This window comes from Marmota monax, unplaced genomic scaffold (genome assembly GCF_021218885.2).
Source record: "Marmota monax isolate L192 unplaced genomic scaffold, Marmota_monax_Labrador192_F-V1.1 WCK01_AAM20220418_F8-fsc00178, whole genome shotgun sequence".
Lineage (NCBI taxonomy): Eukaryota > Metazoa > Chordata > Mammalia > Rodentia > Sciuridae > Marmota > Marmota monax.
The window spans coordinates 2,191,651-2,218,906 of NW_026694501.1; the positions used below are offsets into that span (position 1 = coordinate 2,191,651).

The following is a 27,256-nucleotide window of genomic DNA, read 5'->3' on the forward strand; positions in this document are numbered from 1 at the left end:
CCACATCCCCAGCCCTTTATTATTATTATTATTATTATTTATTTTGAGAAGGGCTTGCTAAGTTGATTAGGGCCTGGCTAAGTTCTGTGGCTGGCTTTGAACTTGAGATCCTCCTACCTCAACCTGAGCCACTGGGATTACAGCCAAGTACCACTGTGCCTGGTCCCACCTGTTTTAATAAGATATGGGACATTCAAAATGAGCTTCTACCCGCTCATATTTTAATGTGAAGTTACTTTGTGTCTACCTTTTTATTTATCTTCTATCCAGGAGCAAAAGAATTCCCTTTCCTCTCTCCCAAGTCCACATGATACTAAAACAAGGACTTTAAAATGATAGGTCTTCACATGCCAGTTAATGTGCATATTTTAAATTTTAAAAAGAATCCAACCAGGATCAATAAATAACTTTTTAGATATTTGAACATGTTTCTCTTCCATGATTTCAAATATCCTTAAACTGGAAAATCTGTTTCAGAGAATCAGAACAACTAACTCTCTGAATGTATAAAGAAATGCTTCATCTATGTCTATTATTCTATTGGAAAGTATTTATTAAATTTAGAGTCATAGTCCCTCAAAGCAGAGACCAACTTTATGACCCAAGTTTTCCAAACCCAGGAATCTGAGACATGGTATGACTGAGGCATTCAGGATGTGACTGCAGTCACAGAACAGCCTATCCTACCAGTCTGGAACAGGAAAATTCCCAGTTTTCTCTCTTTAAAATTGCACACATTACTTTTTTGACTTAGAATTGCTTTGCCTAGTCTGAGTATTTTTTTTTCTTTCTGTGATTTTTTTTTTCTACTTCTGTGAAGAAAGTCATTGGCATTTTGATGGGAGTTTATTGAATCTGTCTCATTTTTTTGTAATATGGTTATTATAACAATATCATTTCTGTCTATTCATGAACATGGGAGGTCTTTTCATCTTCTGATGTTTTCTTCAATTGTGGAGCAAGTATTTTGCAGGCTGCAAGCACTTCTCTGGGGATGCACATCATACACGGAGAGCCTAGGGCAGGGTCCCACAGAGAGAAAGCAGGTTGCTTAGGACTGGCTCAGAGGATAAAAAGACAGTTAAGAGGAATGTGCTTATAGCCATTAAGGTCAGAGTGGAGGGCAATTAAGCCTTTAAGTTCTGTGTAAGATTAAAGTGCATGCTTATTGGAGCATGCTCATGTGGCATCTACTGCATTAGAGGGATTTTGGACCCTCAACAGGGACTATATCCATGCTTAGTAGCAGGATAGGTGGGTTAGGATTCCCAGAAAGCTATAGAAAGAATGTAGCTACCAACAGCTGTCTGAAGTGAGGACATTAGAAAAATCAGTGCCCCAAACCAAGTTGAATTATAGCTTTAAATACCCTGAGGAAATAACCTGTTACTCTGACTTGAAATGTAGCTACAAAGAAGGAAATACAGGATTAGGAGAAGCCGAATTTCTGAGCAAAAGCTTCTCTAAGAGTAGGATCTTTGAGCAATGGAGGTTCTTCAAAGAGTGGCCCAGCCACAAATCTAACAGGAAACAGCATGTGTGCTCTGTGGGCAGGAACTGGGGCCTTTCAACACCTCTGCATGTCACACTGATAGTCATCAGGGTCCCCGCTGGGAGTTTTGAGCCAACAGCTTTGTGTGTGAGGTTTCTCAAAACATGTTTTTCTCTCTTTCTGGTGTATCTTTTGAATGTACAAACACACAGGGAGCAACATACCTTGTTTATACAATTGCTACACAAATGAGGCAAATGCTTAGTAGTTAGTGGTGACTTCCATACTGAGCTTTAGGAGTCCTAGGGTTCTACAGATGCCTCTGGGGGACCATACTGGATGGAGGGATGGATTCCTGTGAATGTAGTTTAGTCGATTCAATATATTTAGATTTATTTATTTTATTTTGATTTTTAGGGATTGATACTTGAATTTTTATTTTGTTTTTTACCATTGCAAAAATGTTTACATTCTTTTAGGATCTCGCCTCTAAAATAAAGTATGTGCCTGGATGTTCACTTTCTATTCCCTTCCCATCACTTGTTGGCTCCTTCCCCTAAAGGCGAACATTTAAAAAAATCATGTTGGCTTAGCCTCCCCTATTTTAATATAAACATGCATGCATATTATATAAATATTCTCTCGTCTGTCATAGATAAATTGGAAATATTATATACAATTTTTCCACCTTGATTTTTCTTATTTGAATATATTTTGTGTTCACTTCATGATTGTATATGAAGTTACTCTTCATTCTTTTATACAGATACTTATACACTATTGTGTGGCTGTACTATAATTGATTTAACGAGTCAGAAAGATTTCTAGTCTTTTGTTCTAACAACTTGTGTTTTAAAGTATAGTTTTATCAAGGGGGAGAAATTAATTACAGTAGATGGGGTAGAGAGAGAAGATGGGAGGGGAAGGGAGGGGAGGGGGGATAGTAGAGGATAGGAAAGGCAACAGAATACATCATACACTAGTATGGCAATATGTAAAACAGTGGATGTGTAACCGATGTGATTCTGCAATCTCTATACGGGGTAAAACTGGGAGTTCATAACCCACTTGAATCAAATGTATGAAATATGATATGTCAAGAACTATGTAATGTTTTGAACAACCAATAATAAAAATTAAAAAAAAGAATTTTACAAGAACCCCATTTACCAAAAATAAATAAATAAAATAAAATAAACCAAAAAAGTATAGTTTTATGCATACATATTTTCTTTTTTTTCTTTAATTTTTATTGTTGGTTGTTCAAAACATTACATAGTTCTTGACAAATCATATTTCACACTTTGATTCAAGTGGGTTATGAACTCCCATTTTTACCCCATATACAGATTGCAGCATCACATCGGTTACACATCCACTGTTTTACATACTGCTATACTAGTGCCTGTTGTATTCTGCTGCCTTTCCTATCCTCTACTATCCCCCCTCCCCTCCCCTCCCCTCCCATCTTCTCTCTCTACCCCCTCTACTGTAATTCATTTCTCCCCCTTGTTTTTTTCCCCTTTCCCCTCACTTCCTCTTGTATGTAATTCTGTATAACCCTGAGGGTCTCCTTCCATTTCCATGCAATTTCCCTTCTCTTTCCTTTTCCCTCCCACCTCTCACCCCTGTTTAATGTTAATCTTCTTCTCATGCTCTTCCTCCCAACTCTGTTCTTAGTTACTCTCCTTATATCAAAGAAAACATTTGGCATTTGTTTTTTAGGGATTGGCTAGCTTCACTTAGCATAATCTGTTCTAATGCCATCCATTTCCCTGCAAATTCTATGATTTTGTCATTTTTTAATGCAGAGTAATACTCCATTGTGTATAAATGCCACATTTTTTTTTTATCCATTTGTCTATTGAGGGGCATCTAGGTTGGTTCCACAGTCTTGCTATTGTGAATTGTGCTGCTATGAACATGGATGTAGCAGTGTCCCTGTAGCATGCTCTTTTTAGGTCTTTAGGGAAAAGACCGAGAAGGGGAATAGCTGGGTCAAATGGCGGTTCCATTCCCAGCTTTCCAAGAAATCTCCATACTGCTTTCCAAATTGGCTGCACCAATTTGCAGTCCCACCAGCAATGTACAAGTGTACCCTTTTCCCCACATCCTCGCCAGCACTTGTTGTTGTTTGACTTCATAATGGCTGCCAATCTTACTGGAGTGAGATGGTATCTTAGGGTGGTTTTGATTTGCATTTCTCTGACTGCTAGAGATGGTGAGCATTTTTTCATGTACTTATTGATTGATTATATGTCCTCCTCTGAGAAGTGTCTGTTCAGGTTCTTGGCCCATTTGTTGATTGGGTTATTTGTTTTCTTGTGGTTTAATTTTTTGAGTTCTTTGTATACTCTGGATATTAGGGCTCTATCTGAAGTGTGAGGAGTAAAGATTTGTTCCCAGGATGTAGGCTCCCTATTTACCTCTCTTATTGTTTCTTTTGCTGAGAAAAAACTTTTTAGTTTGAGTAAGTCCCATTTGTTGATTCTAATTATTAACTCTTATGCTATGGGTGTCCTATTGAGGAATTTGGAGCCCGACCTCACAGTATGTAGATTGTAGCCAACTTTTTCTTGTATCAGACGCAGAGTCTCTGATTTGATATCAAGCTCCTTGATCCATTTTGAGTTAACTTTTGTGCATGGCGAGAGAAAGGGATTCAGTTTCATTTTGTTGCATATGGATTTCCAGTTTTCCCAGCACCATTTGTTGAAGATGCTATCCTTCCTCCATTTCATGCTTTTAGCCCCTTTATCAAATATAAGATAGTTGTAGTTTTGTGAATTGGTTTCTGTGTCCTCTATTCTGTACCATTGGTCCACCTGCCTGTTTTGGTACCAGTACCATGCTGTTTTTGTTACTATTGCTCTGTAGTATAGTTTGAGGTCTGGTATCGCTATACCGCCTGATTCACACTTCCTGCTTAGAGTTGTTTTTGCTAATCTGGGTCTTTTATTTTTCCATATGAATTTCATAATTGCTTTCTCTATTTCTACAAGAAATGCCATTGGGATTTTGATTGGCATTGCATTAAACCTATAGAGAACTTTTGGTAATATTGCCATTTTGATGATGTTAGTTCTGCCTATCCATGAACAGGGTATATTTTTCCATCTTCTAAGATCTTCTTCTATTTCTCTCTTTAGGGTTCTGTAGTTTTCATTGTATAAGTCTTTCACCTCTTTTGTTAGGTTGATTCCCAAGTATTTTATTTTTTTTTTTTGAGGATATTGTGAATGGAGTGGTTGTCCTCATTTCCATTTCAGAGGATTTGTCACTGATGTACAGGAATGCCTTTGATTTATGTGTGTTGATTTTATATCCTGCCACTTTGCTGAATTCATTTATTAGCTCTAATAGTTTCTTTGTAGACCCTTTTGTGTCTTCTAGGTATAGAATCATATCATCTGCAAATAGTGATAATTTAAGTTCTTCTTTTCCTATTTTTATGCCTTTAATTTCCTTCATCTGTCTAATTGCTCTGGCCATGTCGCGACCCCCTCGCCAGCAAGGAAGACACGACACAGGATTCTTCTTTCAGCGGTTTATTCAGGCCTTAACTCTAGTTTTCTCTCAAGCGCGCTCTCTCACGCACCCACACACAGCCTAATAAAGCTTACTCAAGTCCAATCCAAAGCTGCCACGCGGGGTTTTCTCATAGGGTGTTGAGGGACAGCGCGCCAACTTTCCCTAATAAGGAGTTGTTTACCAAGATCCACAACGGAGACCGGCGCCATCTTCTAATGGCGGCAACGGTCTACAAACACGGCTCACCACAGTTCCCCCTTATTTCTTAAAAAACAATGCAGGCGAAAGTAGAGGTCCTATCCCACTGTGCAAACATGGCTGCAATGTATGGCTCCGTCCCAAGGAGGCGCCTTCCCTAGATCTGACACCATATCAGCCGACGCCTTTTTTCGTGGGACGGGGCGTGGACGCCAAACCCGTATGCAATAGGACATGCTTCCCTTGAGGTCCGGAGATCGGATCACTCAAGTGCAGTGCCTTGCCTCGCATCCTGCATCGTGCTGACGGTGAAAAAGAAAGGGGATTTTACAAGTAGCCGGTCAGTGACTATGAGGTTGGAAGTGGCAACACCATCCCTCAGCCCCTGAGAAAACGAAGGGTCCAAAGCATAAAGTGCAGCACCAGCATGGAAGCCCACCTGCGTGCAATGGCAACAAGGCCTGCAGAGTGCATGGGCCTTCCAAAACTGGGAAGGCAGGAAGAGGAGGGCATGCCAAACCCAGTGCAATGTCAAAGATGACTTGGGGTGCAATGGCCAAAACCCAGGAAATCATTGCTTAAGTTGCGCAAGCCAAACTTGTGGAGAGATACCATTCTCTAGGGCTGCAAAAGCCTGGACGATCATAGCCTTTTCTTGGCTATGGCGAGCTCTTAGGCGACAGAAAAGCCACAGACAAAGGACAACCCCAAAACAACATATCGCTCCAAAAATGCCTACTCCCACCCATTCCTTAAAGAAAGAAAAGGCAGAAGACAGCCAATTCGTAAATTGGCCCAATGTCACAGGGTCCACACGAGTGTTGTTCAACATGGCAATTTGTGTCAGTTGGGTCTGGATCAACTTCTCTGCTTCCATGGACCAGTTTCCGGCCAGGTACTGTCCAATGATTTGAGAGGTATTTCTGGAATCATTAAATATGAGAGATGTTATACATAGATGTGCATGATGATCAACGCAACCCAAATGTACTAGGTCTGACAATTCCTCAATCTGAGCTTGGAGGAGATCCACCCTTTGATTAACGGCCAAAATCCCTGATAAAATATGTTGATTGATTTTACTTTGAGACTCTAAAATGCTGGAAGTTTGTTGGATGACCTGATTAACCGTGGCCGCAGTCTGCACTTGACTAGCCATGGCCACTCCGGCAGTGACCGCTGCAGCAGCAGACACGGCAACCGCTGTCACAATAGCTGCCGTGATTCCAAAATCCCTACGGCTCCTGAGCACCTCAATAATAGGGAAGGAGTCCGGATCTGCAGTAACCGGAATCGGGACGAAAGTCGGGACCTTCATAACAACTGCCGTGCTCCAGGATCCATTCCAACACTCAGACAAGACACATGTACAATTAGAACAGTCAATCATATCCGATTCTGTAGTATTGGTATCATTGATCAAAAGGAACAGAAACGGAGAATGAAGACAGACTGCTGCAGGGGGCAGTGTAGCATTGGACACCTGAGAATTGTATGAAATGTTTTTAAGTCTCCTACCATTAACAGTGTCCTGTACAGAGCCAGACACATTAAATAGCCAACTCTGGACTCCTCTCAATTGAGCCAGAGCAGAGACACCGGCTGTGGCCCCCTTTTCATTGGAAATCAACCATTGAAACCAAGACCAGCCTGTTCCTGTAGTGGAATTAGCCTTGGAAGAGTTATACAAATACCTTTTAAGAGAAGGGGAAAGAGAGAAACCCACAGCAACTTGGCGCTTCTCCCAAGAATGATCTTGACAAGGCGTGAATGTCGGGGGGAAAGAATAGTACGGGGTACAATAAGGAGAGGCCTTAAAATAAGTGGCATTACTAGCGTTAGGAAAAGCCACCGGGAGTGACACCTGGGAAATTATAGCCAAAGTGGTGATATTCATTTCGGTCGAATTTGTAGTCTCTCCTGAGCCCTCCTTTTCCCCATTACTCACTCGGTTAAGCACCGCAGACAAGGTTCCCAGTGAGACCCTACTGTTCTGTAAGGGGTCCTCCCAATTGGTCAAATTGTTGCGCTGTAAGCGAATACAACGGGTTCTCAAGAAACTGAAGCAGAAAACTCCCGTGAGATTAACACGAGAAAGGTTGAAAACCCGTTCCCCGTCTCCTCTAGGGGAGACACAAGGGGCAGACATCTCACATGAAGTAGAAAAAAGAGTGGGGAGGACACTAGAATTTTTATGGACCGGCATCGGCATCGGCCATGTCCGAGCTACCGCCCACCACTGCATCGGTAACATCTGGACCATCATCGTCTGTGATAGGGCCAGGATACTCAGCAGAATGAAGGGTCTCATCATTGGACTGTTGTAGGGTCCCCCGTTGTTGGTCAGTTGTCTTCGAGACTTTTCTCGTTAGCCGTTCAGGGATCCACACCGGCTCCGCTCGGTCCTGTGGGAAAACACAGACAGAACCTCGAGCCCATGCCAGCATGGGATCAGGCCCATACCATTGTCCGGAAAGGACATCTTTCCACTTAACATACCCAAAATTCGGGGCAGAGGGCGAACAATGCCTATCTGCAGCAGAGCGCCCTTGGATGTCCAGATTTAAAAAATTGATAGTAAATAGAGCCAGGGAGAGGCGCTCTTTCGGGGAGTGGCCTAAGCCAATTCCCCCTTTTTGTTTTAGTAACATCTCTTTTAGAGTCTTATGAGCGCGCTCTACAATGCCCTGGCCTTGTGGATTGTAAGGTAAACCATGGACAAGTTGGATACCCATCTGGCTGCAAAAGGAAGAAAATTGTCGCCCAGTATATGCTGGACCATTGTCCGTCTTAATGGACTGTGGTAAGCCCTAGGCTGCCCAAGCTTCCAAGCAGTGTGTGATAACATTTCCAGCTTTTTCCCCAGACAAAGCGGAAGCATAGATAATGCCAGAACAAGTATCTACAGATACATGGACATATTTAAGTTTACCAAAGTCAGGAACATGAGTAACATCCATTTGCCATATAGTTAAAGGCCGTAAACCACGAGGATTTACGCCTATAGAAGGAGGATGATGTAAAATCACACAAGTAGGACAATCCAACACAATCTGTCGAGCATCAGCACGGGAGATGGTAAAACGTTTCTGAAGTGCTCGTGCATTAATATGAAACTTACTATGAAAGTCTGCAGCTTGATCTAAGGAGGAAATAGGGAACACCCAAGAAGGACGAGTAGCAAGATCTGCTTGGGCATTGCCCGCAGAAAGAGCACCTGGTAAACCTGTGTGGGCTCGAATATGCAAGGGGTAAAAACAGGCGGAATGATTCCAAATCAATGTTTGAAGATGGAGAAAAAGGGAAGACATTACTCCTGATGTGTGTATGGGACCCACTGCTTCCAACACCTTTAAAGCTTGAACTACATAGACAGAATCCGAGATCAAATTAAAAGGAAATGGACATTGTTCAAAAACTTTTATGACAATTTGCAGCTCCACCCATTGTGGATTACCAGGAGCAAACTGATGTTGGATAGGAGGTTGATCATTTATCACATAAGCTCCAATACCAGTCTTAGATCCATCTGTAAAGATATTTGCAGCTCCTGGAATAGGCGTGGAAGAAGTGATTTTAGGGAAAATGACAGGATGTTCCTTAATAAATGTAATAAGAGGATGTGATGGATAGTGATTATCTATCTCTCCTGGAAAAGAGCATCGTAATATAGCCCAATTATCCAAGTTAGCACATAAGACCAGAATTTGTTGACATGTATAAGGAACAATCACAGACGTTGGAGAGAAACCAAAAAATTGTACACTTTGTTGTATCCCTAACATAGCTAAGGAAGCAACTGCATCAGGATAATACTCAAGGGATTTTCCAGGGGACATACGTGGATGTATCCACAGTAAAGGACCATCTTGCCATAAAACTCCAGTAGGTTGTCGCACAGTGGCGAGCACACATAGTTGGAGAGGTTTATCCTCTTGAAACCTACAAAGGCTAGCATGTTGTATAGCCTCTTCCACTTTAACCAACACTGACCTGGCTTCCTCAGTAAGATGTCGAGGGGAAGTAAGATCTGAATCGCCTTTAAGAATTTCATACAAAGGTTTTAATTCAACATTGGGAATATGTAGGTAGCTTCTAATCCAATTTATATCACCCAATAATTTTTGAAAATCATTTAGCGTCTGTAATTTATCAGTCCTCAGAGTTATCTTTTGGGGTGTGATAGTTTTACAAGAGATAGTAGCACCAAGATAATTAATGGAGTCCCCCATCTGTACCTTATCAGGTGAAATAAGCAAGCCTTTTAACTGTAGCAAATGTACCAAGTCAGTATAAGCAGCCTCCAACATACATTGGGTCTTTGCTGCTAACAAAATATCATCCATATAATGTACACACCTTAATGATGGATATTTTTGTCTGAGTGGAGCAATAGTCGCACCGACAAACATTTGACACATAGTAGGACTATTTGCCATGCCCTGCGGCAGAACCACCCACTCAAACCTCTGATCAGGCTCCTCGTGATTACACGAAGGCAAGGTGAAAGCAAAACGTTCTGAATCTAGAGGATGCAATGGGATGGAAAAGAAACAATCCTTAATATCTATACATATCACTGGCCAATTTTTAGGGATAGTAGAAAGCAAAGGCAACCCTCTCTGAATAGATCCCATGAGTTGCATTTGAGCATTAATAGCCCGTAAATCGTGCAGCAACCGCCATTTTCCAGTCTTTTTTTTAATGACAAATATGGGTGTATTCCAAGGAGAAGTGGATGGCCTTATATGTCCTAACTTTAACTGTTCTTGAAGTAAAACATGTGCTGCAGTCAGTTTCTCAGAGGAGAGTGGCCACTGAGGCACCCATACTGGCTCCCCTGATTTCCAGGTAATGGGCACCTGATCCTCAGCGGCCCCTAAGAAAAACCCAACCCATGTCTGTTAAGTTTTGGTATTGATTGTATGGGACGTCTACGTCCCTGTAAATTTTTACCTAATCCAAGACCTGGTCTATATCCCATGTCTTGCATTATCTTTTGGGCAACTGCTGAATATTCATTACTAAGTTGAAACCCCATGTCCTTCATAAGATCACGTCCCCATAGGGAGATTGGAAGATCAAGTACATATGGTTGAAAAATGCCAGAATGTCCTTCAGAATCTTTCCATGATAGATGTCTACAGCTGACTTGTGGAGCTTGAGCATATCCTAAACCCCTCAGCGATTGATTCGAGAGTTGCACCGGCCACCCCTTTGACCAGTCCTTCATTGCTATTATGCTACGATCTGCTCCAGTATCCAGTAATCCTAAAATTGATTTGCCTTCTATAGTTAATTTCAATGTGGGACGATCATCCATTTCTAAGGACAAAAATACACAATTTCCCCCCGTAGTTCCAATCTTATCGTTTAATCTCAAATGGGAGCCAGCAGGAAAACGGGTATGTAGACTGGGTAAAATTAACAATTGAGCAATCCGATCTCCTGGGGAGATGGACACAATACCTTTTGGAGCTTCTACCATAACCTTTACTGTTCCTATTGTATCCGGATTAATAATTCCAGGGAAGATGTAAAGGCCTTGTAAAGCGGAAGAAGCACGCCCCACTAACAACCCTACAGTACCAGATGGCAAAGGTCCTTTAAAGTCAGTTTCCACCAATTGGACCCCATTTTAGGTGTTAATACGAGTCTGGAGGCGGAACAGAGGTCCAGTCCCGCGGCACCTGTAGTGGTTCTCCGCGATCTTTGGGATGTCGTAGAGATGGCCATGTTTCGCTCTCCATGGTCCCATTCTCCATTGCCCCATATATTTGCGGGCCCTGAGGTCGAGGGCCCTTCCGGCCGTTTTTTGGCACCTGTTTATCTGATATTAGCTGTCCATGGATATCCTTGACTGATCTGCATTCATTAGCCCAATGTTTACCCTTTTTGCAACGAGGACATAGTCCCGGCTGTCGAACAATTGAGGATGACCCTTTTTTATCCTGTAACTGACATGTTCGGGGACAATCACGCTTAAAATTTCCCTCCTGGCCACATCTAAAGCACTTTCCTGTATGAGGGGGTGGTTTTCGGGTTAGCTGGAGAACGGCAGCAGCCAACCCTGCATTAGTAAGGGGCCCACCTATTTCCCTACAGACTTTCATCCATGCCTCTATTCCTTTATTTTTATATGGGGTTATAGCTGCTTTGCATTCCTTAGTACATTGTTCAAAAACAAGTTGTTTGATCAAGGGCATAGCTCTATCAGGGTCCCCAAATATCTTCCCTGCTGCATCCACCATCCAAGCCACAAAGTCAGAAAAAGGCTCTGTGGGGCCTTGGATGATCTTAGTTAGATTACCAGATACTTCCCCTCTGTTAGGCAAGGACTTCCAGGCTCGGATGCAGATGTTGTTGATTTGCTCATATACTTCCGGTGGGTACCCTGTTTGTTGATTGGCAAATCTGCCCTGTCCCAAAAGCATGTCCTTATCCCAGGCAGGGCGTCCCGCTGCATGGTTTTGGGCCGCCTGCTCTACTGCCCCCTCTAACATAAATGCTCTCCAATCCAGATACTTTCCTGGAGAAACACAGGCGCGCACTAGGCTCGCCCAATCAGACGGAGTCATACAAAAGCGAGAAAGGCCCTCCACCTGGGTAAGTGTAAATGCAGCATCCACACCATAGGTTCGGACTGATTCAGCCAATGTCTTTACAATTTTAAAGTCAAGGGGTTCATGATATCGCCCCCGATTGGCATCTTGAAACACAGGGAATGCTAGACCCATGTCCGAATGAACCTTTCTCCATGTTTGTGCATGAAACGTCCTATTGAGTCCTGGGTTAGGATAGGGTGGAGGGTCAGGAGGAACCTCCAAAGCATCCTCCCCCTCTTCCTCATATCCCACATCTGTCTCTGGGTACTTATGTTCTGTGTAGACAGCCTTACGGGGATCACTTCGCCCTTTAGTTTCACCTTTTCCCCTTTTCTCTCTAGCTTGCCGTGATAGCAATTCCAATACTTCCTCATTGTCTGAACTATTGTCTTCCTCAACGGCTTTCAATTCAGTCAAATCTGGATAAAGTCTAGTCTTTGGCTGGCTTGAACGTTTATCATCTCTATCACTTCCCCCACTCTTAATACTTTCAGCTCCCTCGGACCTCTCCTCATGCAATTGTTCAAGAACCTCCTGTCCTTTGGTTAGGGCATCCTGACATCTAGTGTCAGATAAACAACCCCTTACTAACTTCCATAAAGGGATCACCCCACCTTCGAGGGTCCCTTGTTCGTATGCAAAATCTAAATCCCTGCCTAGTTTTTCCCAGCTGGGGGTCGTGAGACTGCCCGAGTAAGCAAACCACGGGGCTGCTAGATCTACTTGTTTTAAGAACATCTGCAAAGTACTCTGTTTAACTTTTAAACCTTTAGATCGTAGCAGTCCATCCAGGGCTAACAGAATAGGGCTAGAAGCAGAGGTGCCCATGGCGTTAACGCAGAAAGCGAAAGCAAAGAAATAAAGCGAAAGTCCAAAAAAAAAAAAAAAAATCCCCGCTCTCTCTTTTTGCAGAGGAGTGACCCGCTAATTTTTCCGCGGATTCCCACTTACCTGGGAACTTACTGGTGCACCACCCTGACCGCTGAAAGTTCTGGATCCTGGGATTGAGAGGTATTCGGTTCCCCGTGCGGGCCACCAATTGTCGCGACCCCCTCGCCAGCAAGGAAGACATGACACAGGATTCTTCTTTCAGCGGTTTTTTCAGGCCTTAACTCTGGTTTTCTCTCAAGCGCGCTCCCTCACGCACCCACACACAGCCTAATAAAGCTTGCTCAAGTCCAATCCAAAGCTGCCACACGGGGTTTTCTCATGGGGTATTGAGGGACAGCGCACCAACTTTCCCTAATAAGGAGTTGTTTACCAAGATCCACAACGGAGACCGGCGCCATCTTCTAATGGCGGCAACGGTGTACAAACACGGCTCACCACATGGCCAGTGTTTCGAGAACTATGTTGAACAGAAGTGGTGAGAGAGGGCATCCCTGTCTTGTTCCAGATTTTAGAGGGAATGCCTTCAATTTTTCTCCATTCAGAATGATGCTAGCCTGAGGCTTAGCATAGATTGCTTTTACAATATTGAGGTATGTTCCTGTTATCCCTAGTTTTTCTAGAGTTTTGAACATAAAGGGATGCTGTACTTTGTCGAATGCTTTTTCTGCATCTATCGAGATGATCATTTGGTTCTTATTTTAAGTCTATTGATGTGGTGAATAACATTTATTGATTTCCGTATATTGAACCAGCCTTGCATCCCAGGGATGAATCCTACTTGGTCATGGTGCACAATTTTTTTGATATGTTTTTGTATCCGATTCGCCAGAATTTTATTGAGGATTTTTGCATCTAGGTTCATTAGAGGTATTGGTCTGTAGTTTTCTTTCTTTGAAGTGTCTTTGTCTGGTTTAGGTATCAGGGTGATGTTGGCCTCGTAGAATGAATTTGGAAGTTCTCCCTCTTTTTCTATTTCCTGAAATAGCTTGAAAAGTATTGGTATTAGTTCCTCTTTAAAGGTTTTGTAAAACTCTGCTGTATACCCATCCGGTCCTGGGCTTTTCTTAGTTGGTAGTCTTTTGATGGTTTCTTCTATTTCCTCAATTGATATTGGTCTGTTTAGGTTGTCTATATCCTCCTGACTCAATCTGGGCAGATCATATGACTTAAGAAATTTATCGATGCCTTCACTATCTTCTATTTTATTGGAGTATAAGGATTCAAAATAATTTCTGATTATCTTCTGTATTTCTGAAGTGTCTGTTGTGATATTGCCTTTTTCATCCCGTATGCTAGTAATGTGAGTTCTCTCTCTTCTTCTCTTCGTTAGCATGGGTAAGGGTCTGTCAATTTTATTTATTTTTTCAAAGAACCAACTTTTAGTTTTATCAATTTTTTCAATTGTTTCTTTTGTTTCAATTTCATTAATTTCAGCTCTGATTTTAATTATTTCTTGCCTTCTACTTCTTTTGCTGTTGTTTTGCTCTTTTTTTTCTAGGATTTTGAGATGAAGTATGAGATCATTTATTTGTTGGTTTTTTTCTTTTTTTAAGGAATGAACTCCAAGCAATGAATTTTCCTCTTAGAACTGCTTTCAGTGTGTCCCATAGATTCCGATATGTTGTGTCTGTGTTTTCATTAATCTCTAAGAATTTTTTAATTTCCTCCTTGATGTCTTCTATAACCCATTGATCATTCAGTAACCTATTGTTCATTCTCCAAGTGATGCATGATTTTTCCTTCCTTCTTTTATCGTTGATTTTCAGTTTCATTCCATTATGATCAGAGAAGATGCATGGTATTATCTCTACTCCTTTATATTGTCTAAGAGTTGCCCTGTGACATAATATATGATCTATTTTTGAGAAGGATCCATGTGCTGCTGAGAAAAAAAGTGTAACTGCTTGATGTTGGGTGGTATATTCTATATATGTCGATTAAGTCTAGGTTATTAATTGTGTTATTGAGTTCTATAGTTTCCTTATTCAACTTTTGTTTGGAAGATCTGTCCATGATTATTGTATGGTGGTCTATTAGACTCTTGAACTTGAGAAGAGTTTGTTTGATGAACATAGCTGCACCATTGTTTGGGGCATATATATTTATGATTGTTATGTCTTGTTGGTGTATGGTTCCCTTGAGCAGTATGTAGTGTCCCTCTTTATCCCTTTTGATTAACTTTGGCTTGAAATCTATTTTATTTGATATGAGTATGGACACTCCTGCTTGTTTCCAAAGTCCATATGAGTGATATGGTTTTTCCCAACCTTTCACCTTCAGTCTATGTATGTCTTTTCCTATCAAATGCGTCTCCTGTAGGCAGCATATTGTTGGGTCATGTTTTGTGATCCATTCTACTAGCCTGTGTCTCTTAATTGGTGAGTTTAAGCCATTAACATTTAGGGTTATTATTGAGATATGGGTTGTTGTTCCAGCCATATTTGTTTATTTCTGTTACTAAACATGGTTTGTTTTCCTCTTTGATTATTTTCCCCCCTTTACTGTCCTACCTCCCACTGTTGGTTTTCATTGTTATTTTCCATTTCCTCTTCCTGTAATGTTTTGCCGAGGATTTTTTGGAGAGATGGTTTTCTAGCTGCAAATTCTTTTAACTTTTGTTTATCGTGGAAGGTTTTAATTTCATCTTCCATCCTGAAGCTTAATTTTGCTGGATACACAATTCTTGGTTGGAACCCATTTTCTTTCAGTGCTTGAAATATGTTATTCCAGGATCTTCTAGCTTTCAGAGTCTGTGTTGAAAGATCAGCTGTTATCCCGATTGGTTTACCCCTAAATGTAATCTGCTTCCTTTCTCTTGTAGCTTTTAAAATTCTCTCCTTATTCTATATGTTGGGCATCTTCATTATAATGTGTCTAGGTGTGGATCTCTTATGATTTTGCACATTCGGTGTCCTGTAGGCTTCTAGGATTTGGGATTCTGTCTCATTCTTCAAGTCTGGGAAGTTTTCTCATATTATTTCATTGAATAGATTGCTCATTCCTTTGGTTTGGACCTCTATACCTTCCTGTATTCCAATGACTCTTAAGTTTGGTCTCTTGATGTTATCCCATATTTCTTGGATGTTCTGCTCATGGTTTCTTAACAGTCTTGCTGAGCTGTCTATGTTCTATTCAAGTTGAAATACTTTGTCTTCATTGTCTGATGTTCTATCTTCTAAGTGTTCTACTCTGCTGGTAGTATTCTCCATTGAGTTTTTAAGTTGGTTTATTGCTTCCTGCATTTCTAGGATTTCTGTTTGTTTGTTTTTTATAACCTCTATCTCCCTGTATAGTTGATCTTTTGCTTCTTGGATTTGTTTATGTAATTCATTGTTGAAGTGATCTTTCATTGTCTGATTTTGCTGTCTGATGTCTTCCTTGAGACTCCAGATCATCTGAAGCATGTATATCCTTAATTCTTTATCTGACATTCCATCTGCTGCAGATATTACCTCTTCTAAAGTTGAGTTGACCTGCATTGCTTGTGGTCCTTTCTTTCCTTGTCTCTTCATACTGTTCGCGTTTCTTTCTGCTTGGTGAAACTGTTGTGTTATTGAATTTTCCCCCTATATATTTATATTGCTCTTGTATAGTTGCAAAGTCTCCCTCGCAGGCACGGGCGGCAGCTCTGCCCCTCCTCCAATTGGGGCAATGTGCCTACCACGCCGGCAGGCCGCTGGGCCTGTTCTGCCGGTCGGTAGCAGGTCCGCCTACCTTGCAGGCACGGGCGGCGGCTCTGCCCCTCTGTGGGCTACTGGGCCTGTTCTGTCGGTGGTCGCAGTTCCGCCTACCTTGCAGGCGCAGGGGGAGGGGGCGGCTCTGCCCCTCAGCAGGCCGCTGGGCCTGTTCTGCCAGTGGGTCTCAGGTCCGCCTACCTTGCAGGCGCGTGGGGCGGCTCTGCCCCTCCGCGGGCCGCTGGGCCTGTTCTGTCGGTGGTCACAGTTCCGCCTACCTTGCAGGCGTGGTGGGGGGGCGGCTCTGCCCCTCCGCAGGCCGCTGGGCCTGTTCTGCCGGTGGGTCGCTGGTCCGCCTACCTTGCAGGCGCGGGGGTGGCTCTGCCCCTCCGCGAGTTTCTGGGCCTGTTCTTGTATACATAGTTTCACATTTCTTTTTACTAGAATATTCTGGGGGAAGATTTCTGTATTTAGCATGGCTGGGTCACACATGTGATTTTGCTCAGTATAGCCAAATTCTTCCACACAGGGCTCATAAGTAATCTTGCATTCCCATCAGCAAGGCTTTTCTCTTGGCGGTTGCCCATTTTTCTGTAGAGATGATGTTATTTTGCAACACTACTTTGCAAGATCTTGACATATTAGTGATATTAAGACTTTGTGGTGTAAGTTGCAAATATTTTCCCAGTTTGTCATTTATCTTTTTACTTTGCTGTTGGTGCTTACCTCGGCTCAGGTTATAGAGGAATTACCATGTGATTCCAATGCTTATACAGATTCATTTTTCATTTGAAATCCTCAACCCATTTGGAATTCATTCTGGTGTGTAGTACAAGAAATGAATCCTTCAGAGTGTTTTCCATAGGGTCATCCATTTATCCCAACAGTCACCTCTTACACATTATTTTTGGATGTCCCTTTTCCCATTTCACTAAAATTTCATATCCAATTAGATCTATCTTATTCCACTTGTCAACTTTCTATTCATGTGATTACTCCATACTCCATTTTAAATGGAGAGATTTTATAATATGTTGAAACATTTTGTAGTGATTATGTGCCCTGCATCTTTCCAGATTTCCTGAATTTCAATGATTTTATGACTTTTCTTGCATTTTCTCTTTCCAAATGCACTTTATAAATATCAGAGAAACACCTGCTGATAAAAACACTTTAGGAAACCTTCTCTCTATGTAACTTTAAATTTAACATCAAAGGTCTATATCAGGGGGCTGGGGATGTGTGGCTCAAGCAGTAAAGTGCTCGCCTGGCATGCTCGGGATGCTGGTTTCGATCCTCACCACCACATAAAAATAAAATAATGATGTTGTGTCCACCGAAAACTACAAAATAAATATTAAAATTCTCTCTCTCTCTCTTAAAAAAAAGGTCTATATCAGGATCTTTAAAACTTGACAAAAACACCTTCCAAATCTGCAAGTAACTTGAGTCCTGTTCAATTAAACAGCTATTCCACAGCTGTCACAAACAGCACCTTATTTTAGCTTTCCACTCCATCCTAGCCATCCCTGCCCTAAACCCTCCCAGGTTAGCTTCCTTTCCTCTCACCTCTGATGCTGTCCCAGCAGGACCCTGTGAGCCCGGGACTTCACATGCCTGGAATGTCATTTCCATAGCACCTGCTACTAGTCTTCCAATAGTCTCAGAAAAAGTCCCATGTCCTCTTGAAGTCCTAAGGGGTTCATGGCCAATGGTGGATACACTTATTTGGTTCAATCCTGTATGTAGTGGCTATTCCTTCTTCTACCCCCCCACCTTCATCTCAGGTAATATTTACCATGCCTTCATCCCAAAGTGCAATGTGGTCCCCATTTGTATTTTATGTTATTATATAGTTATGTGAAGCAATGGCATAGGAGCTTCCATGAGCTCAGCCACATCAGCCTTAAGTTTATCAGAATTTAGACTCTGAGGGAGAATGCTATCTGAGCTTAATTTAGAAGCTTTCTCAGACAGTAGAATGAATCAGACATAACTTTCCTATGTTCATATATGAATACATAGCCAGTGTAACTCCACATCATGTACAACCACAAGACTGGGAAGTTATACTCCATATATGTTTGATATGTCAAAATGCATTCTACTGTCATGTGTAACTAAAAAAAAAATAAATAATAAACAAAAAAAGCTTTTAGACAAAATTCTTTGTGTCTAGAGTAAACTCAGACTGTCCTAAGTATTAAGAGGTATTGATTGCAGTGGAGTTTTTAATTATACGTTATATTCTGAAGCTCTCTCTTCATACATAGGTATAAAATCTCCAATGATTTTAGACTTTAAAGTTATTTCACTCTAACAAGAAATTATTGGTTCAGATAAATGGTGTTGGAGAGATTTTTTAATTAAAATTTTTATCACAATAAAGACTCTATCTTTTTCAGGGGGGGGGTGGGTACTGGGGAACTGAGGGGCACTTGACCACTGAGCTACATCCCCAGTCCTTTTTTGTGTGTTTTATTTAGAGACAGGACTCACTGAGTTGCTTAGCATCTCACTATTGCTGAGGCTGGCCTCATGATTCTCCTGCCTCAGCCTCCAGAGCCACTGGGATTACAGGCGTGCACCACCGCACCCAGGTCTACCTTTGATCTTAAAGGTTATATTGTTAAGGACTAGCTTTACAAGAAAGAAAAAAAAAATAGAAAGCTTCACAGTTGAGAAATTGAGTTGGGTGCTAGTATTCTGTACAGGAAATTCTCGTAAAGGAAGCAAGCTTACTCACTCTTTCAACTAAACCAACCACAAACCTTTTCTTATCAAGGAGGCTGGCCTGAGAGGAGTTTTTGATGTTTCATCTTCAGGACTTTTCCTTCTACTGACAGAGGTAGTTAATTTGATTTTTTTTCCTGTATGACTACACAATTCATAATGCTAAAGGTTGTTTCCACAATACTGAAACCTTACTTTTTTTCTCCATGTATAACTCATTATTTCCCAAACTGCATGAGTTAGACTGCTCTCTTGTCTTCTCCAGGTATCTCTCTGGCTAGGAAGAAGTACGGCAGAACTTTTTGAAAATGGATACCTTCCACATGTTTTTCTTCAGACATAAAAGCCAGCAGTCAATGATATAAGGACTTGAAGTTTCCTTCCTCTTTTTTTCATGTCTTAAGAAGAGGAAATAAAGGTAAGATAATAGTACATTTTCTCACTATATTTCCTAATACAAACATATAAGTTGAGAAAAGAGCTTAAATGATTGTCCAAATGAACTGCTGACACAATTGTTTTTGTATGAAATACTCAAAAATAATGGATGTGCTATCTCAGCAACATCTGTAACTCCACATGTATGGGGACTTTACTTTAAACGAAACAGCTGGTGGTCATAAACAAAACTTTTCCACAGTGCTTCAAGCTTTTTATGGGAAGGGCTGAAAGTGGAGGGATTCAAGATATTTGCCAAATTCAAATGGTCCTCTTGATTCGACCCTAGCATTTCTGAGCAGATGCTACACATTTCTCTACCTATTATCCAGTGACAATGGGCTGTAAAGCTACCATGGGCCATGAGAGAATCATAATAGTATCAGTTGAATTAAGTACTCACTCTTTCCCCATGTATCTCTGTCTCTGCGTGAGCTCGCCCCTAAGGATGAGACTTCTCTTCTGGGCTGCAGACTTGCCTTCTCCAGCTTCTTTCTCTCCTGCTGTCAGACCTTTGGTAAACGAAAGTTTTAGTTCATTATTTCTCCTCCCAAATCACTGAAAAGGTACCCCCTGATTGTCTGAAGGGGAAGGCTTCATTCTCCCCGAAAAGAAACTGGACTCTGAAAACACATCTGGAAAACGCTCTGGAGAGACAGCCTGCAGATTTCCAAAGTCATTCTTTTGGTTCTCATCTCCATTTGTGAGGAACAGCATGTGATGGTGACAAAATCAGGAGCTCCGAGACCCTCTACATCTGGATCTGAATCCCTCTTCTAACACTTACCAGGTATGTGAGTATCATTAGTAATGGAGACCACTACTCCTAGCAATGCAAACCTAGGTGGTCCATTGGTAAAATGAGAAAGTCACTACCCATCTTCCCCCAGGTGACCAGAGTGCAAACGAACGACATGATCAGTGTCACTTTGTCATTTTATTCCCATCAACAGAACGTGCAGCCTTGCTTGGTTTAAGTTGTCCAATTCTTAACAAATGGAATACCCATTGCTTGCATGATACTCTGATTCCCAGAAACATTTTGATGATGCTAGAAATGCATGACAGCACCTCGACATTAGATGGTCTTATGAAAGAGTAGACATTGAAAAACACATCATTCAGGTTGTTATTCCATTTAAATAGAATTTTCAGAATGGACCTGTTTTGTGCTGTGCTGTGCTGTGCTGTGCTGTGACCACCAGAAATGGCAACAATTACTATGATTCAGGGGCTGGCCCATCTCCTAAGGCTCTGTTCTTGTTCCTAGGGGTTTCCCAAAGATGACTTGTGGGTCAAGAGTCTAGACACTTGTTTATAAAGTAGATCCATTGTTCTCCCTGAGAATCTAATTTAATCAGCCCTTGGGGGAGCCCACGAAGACACATTTGTAACAAGTTTTCCAGGTTGTTCTTCCAATAAAAATAATTTGAGAAACACAGTCCCAGAGGCGAAGCTGCAGCCTGGAACTGACCCAGGGAACCCGAGATTGGAGGCCAGCAGGTGCATGCATCATGTAGGGAGTGTCTGTCATCTCATGGAGGATGGAAATTCCCAAGGGCTGGATGTTCAGGCCATTGGTTTGCTGCAGCCTTGGACATTGAGACATGGAATTGCAGAATGGTAGAGATGATTTTAGCAATCATTTAATCCCATGTTTCACATGTCAGAGAAATTAAGAAAAAAAAAAGATTTATCAGTTAACTCCCAGAAATCATAATTCTCGAGCTAGCTCTAAGGTTGAGGAATACTGATACAGTGAAAATTATTTATTTTGCAGATAAAAAAAAATGAAAATCCAGAAAGTGTAAGTGACTTATGCTCATATAGAGAGTGAGTTGTCATAATAGATTGATATGCGTCTGTTTTGACTCCTCCTGGAGCATTTTTCATTTGTTCAATGGAATTGGCTTCTACTTTGCAGTAAGCATGGATGTGATTTATAAAACAGTACCCTTGCTCTTAAAGAGTTCCCAGTCTAGTGGGAAGACAAGGCGAGGAGAACCACAATTAGGTGGCAGTGTAATGAATTCTGAACAAACGGTGCCTGAGCTCCTCTTATTTGCACAGCACTGTGCCTGGACAGGGAGTGCAAGACCCACAGGGAAAGAGGTACTCGGTTCCTGTTGTCACACAGCTTTTAAGAATGAGTATTTTTAGACAAGAATGCATCCTAAGAAAAAAGTAATGTAAAAGAATAATCAGAGAGATGGTTGTGTGCTGGGTCATGGCAAAGAAGGGATGGAGTGGGAGTTTCTTCATCCATGTGGTCAGGGAAGGTGTCTTTGAGGAAAATATCAGAACGAGGGCATGTGAGAGACATATCCTACTGGGAATGTGGGTGGTGCATGGAATCACTTCTCAACCTCATGGGCAGTGGGGGCCAGTGAGGGTTTTTATCATGAAATGAGAAGCTCAGTCTTGCTCTTCAGGAGCGTGCATCTGGTGACTGAGGTGGAGAAGATCATTCTTCCTGAGGCTTGGTGGGCAAAGGAAAGGAGGGCAAGGGAGGTCACTCCATCTTCCAAGGTGGTGTCTCATCCTGCCTAATTTATGGATTGCAGTTCTGATAGGAAAAGCCACCAGTAGTCACAAGTGAGGACAAAGACCAGAGTGGACCTAGTCCCCATGACTAACAATCATCCCTCTGGGTCACACCCTCGCTCTTGGTACAAAGCCAGGTCATCAGCCAGATATAAATGTCCAATACTTCTGGCCCCAACCCGAGGCCCCTGCTCAGTCCTTCTCATCCCTGACTCTGCAGTTTCTGACACTCACTTCTAGTCGCTCCTCCTTTTGTCTGTCTCACTGTCAGGTGTTTTCCATCTTCTGATTTTCTTCTTTGGGGTTTGTCAGTTTTCCTTTCCATTCACCCCAGCCTGCTCTTAATGGCTGGTATTCCTCAAGGAGCTCAATCTGCCTCTCTGCCAGGGCTACTGATCCCCGTGGCCTTCCCTCTCCCTCAGATTGATTGATTGATTGATGATTGATTTTGATTATGTCATCTGCTGGGGAGAAAAATTTTTAAAGGGAACTTTCAGAGTGACCATAAGGATATTTGCTGGACCTTTTCTTCTCTTTCTTTTCCTCTATCTACTCTCTTCTTCTTCTTTCTCTTTCTCCCTCTCTTTCCGTTTTAGCAATGGACTTTATTTCTTTATTGCATGTTGTTAAAATTGTTGATTTGGGTGTCTGTGTAAACAGAGACTCTCTCCTTGACCAAACTTTGGTCAGGATCTTCTGAGCTCTCTTCTCCAAGCCTCCACCTCTGCACCTGTCCTATCTTTAGCCTGATCAGCCAGTCTGAACAAAGTACACCGCTATGTAGTCCCCCCAACCTATGCACCTGTGTGAGAGAATTAACCTTGATATTTGATTAAGTTCCTCATCTCCACCCTGGATATCTTTGACCTGCCTTGAGCAACATCCTGTTATATGGGTTTAGTAGGGATCCCTGTTCTTTCCATTTCTGTTGCTAACTTCCCACCCACTGACCTGCACCCTCCTCCTTGGCTATAACTCCCCACTTATCCTTGCACCGGGAGTGGGCCTTGATCTCTCTCCCCTATTTCGATAGTCTTGAATAAAGTCTTCACCATTTTAACAAGCATCAGAATAATTGTTTCTTTTACTCTGTCCTCCACACTGTGATGGACCCTTGAAGACAGCGACTATACCATTTATCCCTTGCTCTCACCTCCCTTAAAGAGGCTGAGACACTACAGGAGTGTTTTAGGGGGGGATTTTTAGCCAAAATTTTGGGAAACTCATCTTATTCCCATAATCCCAGAGACAAGACACAGGCTATTTTTATGTTAATGGTCAACATTCAGAGCTCTAGAAGACATAGACAGACTCTTCTATAACCAACACTTTTATTTTCTGTTCAAAACAAAATAAATAACCAAACATTACCTATTCCATATCCTTATTCCTCATCACTTATAAGGTGTTTGAAAGTTCCCCTGGCTACGCTATCAGCACAGGGGACAGACACAGCATGGTAGCTCCCAGCTCTGAGTCTCTCTTGGGAAGAACTTCTCACCTTTACATCCAAGAAGACCAGGTTGATGCTATGACCAATGACAATTTCCCTTTTCCTTTTTCTATAATAGTTATTGTAAACTAGTATTTTTTTTTTTTATACTTAGAAGCCGTATCTCTAGCTTCGTTAACTTGGAAGAATCAGCCATTTTCATATAATGTGGGCAATCTTTTCTGGAAAAAATATGAACTTAACTTTTTCCAAATGATTCATGGAAATGTGCACACTAGATGAGAACATTAAAAGAAAGAAAAAAAAAAGAAAGAAAAAATTCCACGTGGGGAAAATAGCATTAGAAGAACCTACTATATGGTGGGCAGGTCCGGGGGGTAACTGGTGCCCTTTCCTCCTCCTCTAGGTACATACGAAGAGGCTGCTTCTCACCACTAAAAGTGCCCACACAGCCCTGGGTATGCGGAGGCTCATTGGGTGGGACCTGCCCTTCAAAGCTTCCTGTGTGACTTGCATTTTGGTCACTGGTTCCGATTTCTCCATTTCCCATTTCAGAAATGAAGAGGATACTCGGAAACGAGCCCCTCCACGTCCTCTTTACTGCCAACGGGGTGGGTCTCCTGATGTGATGACGGGAGCACAGGAGAGTCATGCTCTATTGGGCTTGGACATTTCTTTGGCTTGTCGCAGGAGAGAGGATCACAGAATTTAATATTTCAGGTAGGGGTTTTCACTTTTCATGCTAACACTGAGCCTTGTGGTCAAAGCCTGAAGTTGACAGATGATATCAGCAGTGTGATATATTTACTCACAGCGTTTCCTTCCTACTCTTCAAACGGCAGTGGGAGAGTTATTAGGGTGAACCGCTTTCAGTGGACTCCAAGCGCCCATGGGGAGCCCAGTTACCATAGCTGGGTGTTGGGTGGGAGTAGCTGAAAGGAATGATCGATGGCCCAGCTGTCGTTCACAGGATGTCAGAGTTCTACTGGCGACACTGAAGCCCAATGGAAGGGAATTAGAACATGAACATCTTTTTTTTTTTTTTCCTACAAAATGGGCACAGTGAAGAAGATAGATACCCAGAGGGATGTACTCTTTGGTTACTTCAGGTTTTTTTTTTTTTTTTTTTTTTAAATGTAATTTAGCTTTCTATCTTCTAATGTGTTTCTGAGTTGCTTTGTTTATTGTGATTGTCAGATTGTTCCACCAAAAGACTCCTTTGGACATATTCCACAGAGAGTGAAGAGGAATTTGTCTTATTTTGTGATTTACCAGAACTGCAGAAATCCCACTTCTACCCGACAAGTGAACCCTCACCAACAAGAGACCCTGAATACTTTCCCTGCAGTGGTAGTAAAGACCCATCTGATGTCCTCTGGTACCTACAACCTCAGAATGGAGACCCACTGGAGGAAATTACTAACCAATATCCGCATATCATTCAGGACAAGACTATGCTTCGCTTTTTGATCCCAGAGATGAATGATTCTGGTTCATATATTTGTGGACCCAGGATTAGGTATGTCCCGGATGCTTTCCTATCTGCAAGTATCATCAAAGCCTTACTACCTAAATAAAATATCTATGTTCACAGGACCTTGTTAATCTCCTAGGAGACCCCAGGATGTGGCATGTTGTGTCAAGACAGTCTTGGAAATTAAGCCCCAGGCAAATTCATCCTGTGAGAACCCTAAGCCACATAAGCAATACCTACTTCTTGGTAGGATGGACTCCATTTATTGTCCCAGTCTCAGCTGCCAAAATGAAAAACAGAGTCCAGAGGTGACTTGGTACCAGGTGAGAATGAATTCCGTGAAACTGATGTAAGAGCATTGTTTTTTCTGGTAACAACTCTTTAAGTACTTTATAGAAATGTGGGTTTGAGAACCTGAGGTCTAGAATGACCCAAATGCTGTCCCTGTACCTGAGCAAGAGACCTGACAATTCTAAAATGGTCTTGGTCCTATGTAGAAGAGAGCACAACATTGGGATTCTCAGACTCATCCTTTTGATCAACACCAGAAAAATTTCTAACATGCAAGTATTTCACACATTTGGGTAAGACATAAACCTAAGGGTGTCTAAGTAGAAGACAGGTGAGTTCATTCTGCTTTTTTTGGAAAGCAACGGATATTGCCAATGGTAGGGGCACCCTTCAAGGGCTTGAAGGTTTACAAAAGAAACAAGAAAATTGAATACTTTTCCTAAGAGGTTGCCTCAAGGAGGACAGTTTGGACAAATCCATGATAGCTGGCTGGGAGGGCTAAGAGAAAAGGATCAAGGTCAAGTTTCATGATGATATTGAGTTATGAATTATGTGAGTAAACTTCCATCACCAGAACACTTTACATTTACTTTATGGTTTATAGTTTCTCCAAGTGCTAACAGATAGGTAAATGCTGCTTAGGCATCTCAGGCAACAGAATCCAATCACACTTCACCCCTGGGGGGTGGGATCTGGGAATAGATCCCAGTTGACTCCTGCAAGAACAAGACTTTAGAAATCACACAAAAACGTTAATTTGGCTTTACAATATATGTTTGTAACATAAAGTATGTTTTTAAATATATTTTCTGAGTGAAGTCAAAGAAGGTAAGTTAGCTACCTTTTGTAATCTATCTACCTGGTGATTTTAGCCACCACAAAACTCATGAGAGACTCCTGGGGGTACAGCTACAATGGTGAAAGAAGACCTTCCCTCACTTGGTTCTTGGGACTCTGTGATGACGTGAGGACAGGTGTCACTAAATTCATTACAGAAATAAGGCAAATGATGTGGCTTGTGGTATTTTACAATGATACCAAGAAAAATTTTAATTTAAAGAACATGATAACTTCAAACATGAGGTTGGTAAGAAGAGCTGGTGGTTCTCTTCATTATTTTCATTTCTCTCTCAAGAACAAAACTCCCCTGGGCTCCAAATATTCATAACCTGCCTTGATGGATGACTGGCTGACAAGGTGGGTTGGGCTCAAGCCAGTGAAATAGTCGTGATGCCATAGTCAGATGGAAACGTGTTTGCATGTCCACAATCGTACACCTGAACTGAACACCCTTTGCTCTTGCAGTTGAGCACAAGCCACGCTGTAGTTTCTAGTTCTCTGCACATGCTGCTGTATAAGCTAGACCCTAAAGCCAGATGACATTTGCAAAAGGAAGCTTTGTTTCACTTCTCTGGCACTTTTTTTTTTTTTTTTTTTTAGCAGGGGATGATACTGGGAATCGGACCCGGGGTGCTGAACCACGGAGCCACATCCCCAGATCTTTTATTTTTTATTTTGAGAACAGAGTCTTGCTGAGTTGCTTAGGACCTCGATGAGTTGCTGAGGCTGGCTTTGAATTGGTGATCCTCCTACCTCAGCCTCCTGAGCTATTGGGATTACAGGCATGCACCACCACCAAGCCCGGCTCTCTGGGGTTTTGACAGCAATTTTCACCATGTATTTCATGGTGAAAGGCAAACGATGACCGTTGTTAGAATTGTGACAGATTTGGACAGGTCTTGGTTCGGTTTATGTTTCATGAGTTGCACATGGGTGTGTAAGCTCAAACACACGCACACGCCTATGGTGGTCTGGAAGTCGTGGACTTTGAGGTTGTGGCACACCAGGAGGAGTGAGGACATTGAGCATCAATAGCACCTGGTGGCCCTTGCCTTCATGCTGAACCCCAAGTCTCAGATGTCCCAGGTCACA

General features: G+C 42.0%; 1 protein-coding gene across 4 annotated transcripts in view; it reads left to right on the top strand.

Annotated features, from left to right (window-relative positions):
* Positions 1 to 19,272: 19,272 nt before the first annotated feature.
* Il18rap (interleukin 18 receptor accessory protein) overlaps positions 19,273 to 27,256 on the top strand; it is a 33,311-nt gene continuing 25,327 nt past the window's right edge. The window contains exons 1-5 of one of the 4 annotated variants that reach the window (XM_046420042.2): positions 19,273 to 19,542; positions 20,150 to 20,352; positions 24,115 to 24,279; positions 24,757 to 25,078; positions 25,173 to 25,356. In XM_046420042.2, the coding sequence (XP_046275998.1) occupies positions 24,210 to 24,279; positions 24,757 to 25,078; positions 25,173 to 25,356 (576 nt within the window). In that variant the 5' untranslated portion in view covers positions 19,273 to 19,542; positions 20,150 to 20,352; positions 24,115 to 24,209. Of the gene's footprint in view, positions 19,543 to 20,149; positions 20,353 to 24,114; positions 24,280 to 24,756; positions 25,079 to 25,153; positions 25,357 to 27,256 lie in introns of those variants that run through there. The other 3 variants (XM_046420043.2, XM_046420041.2, XM_046420044.1) reach the window with 3 other exon arrangements.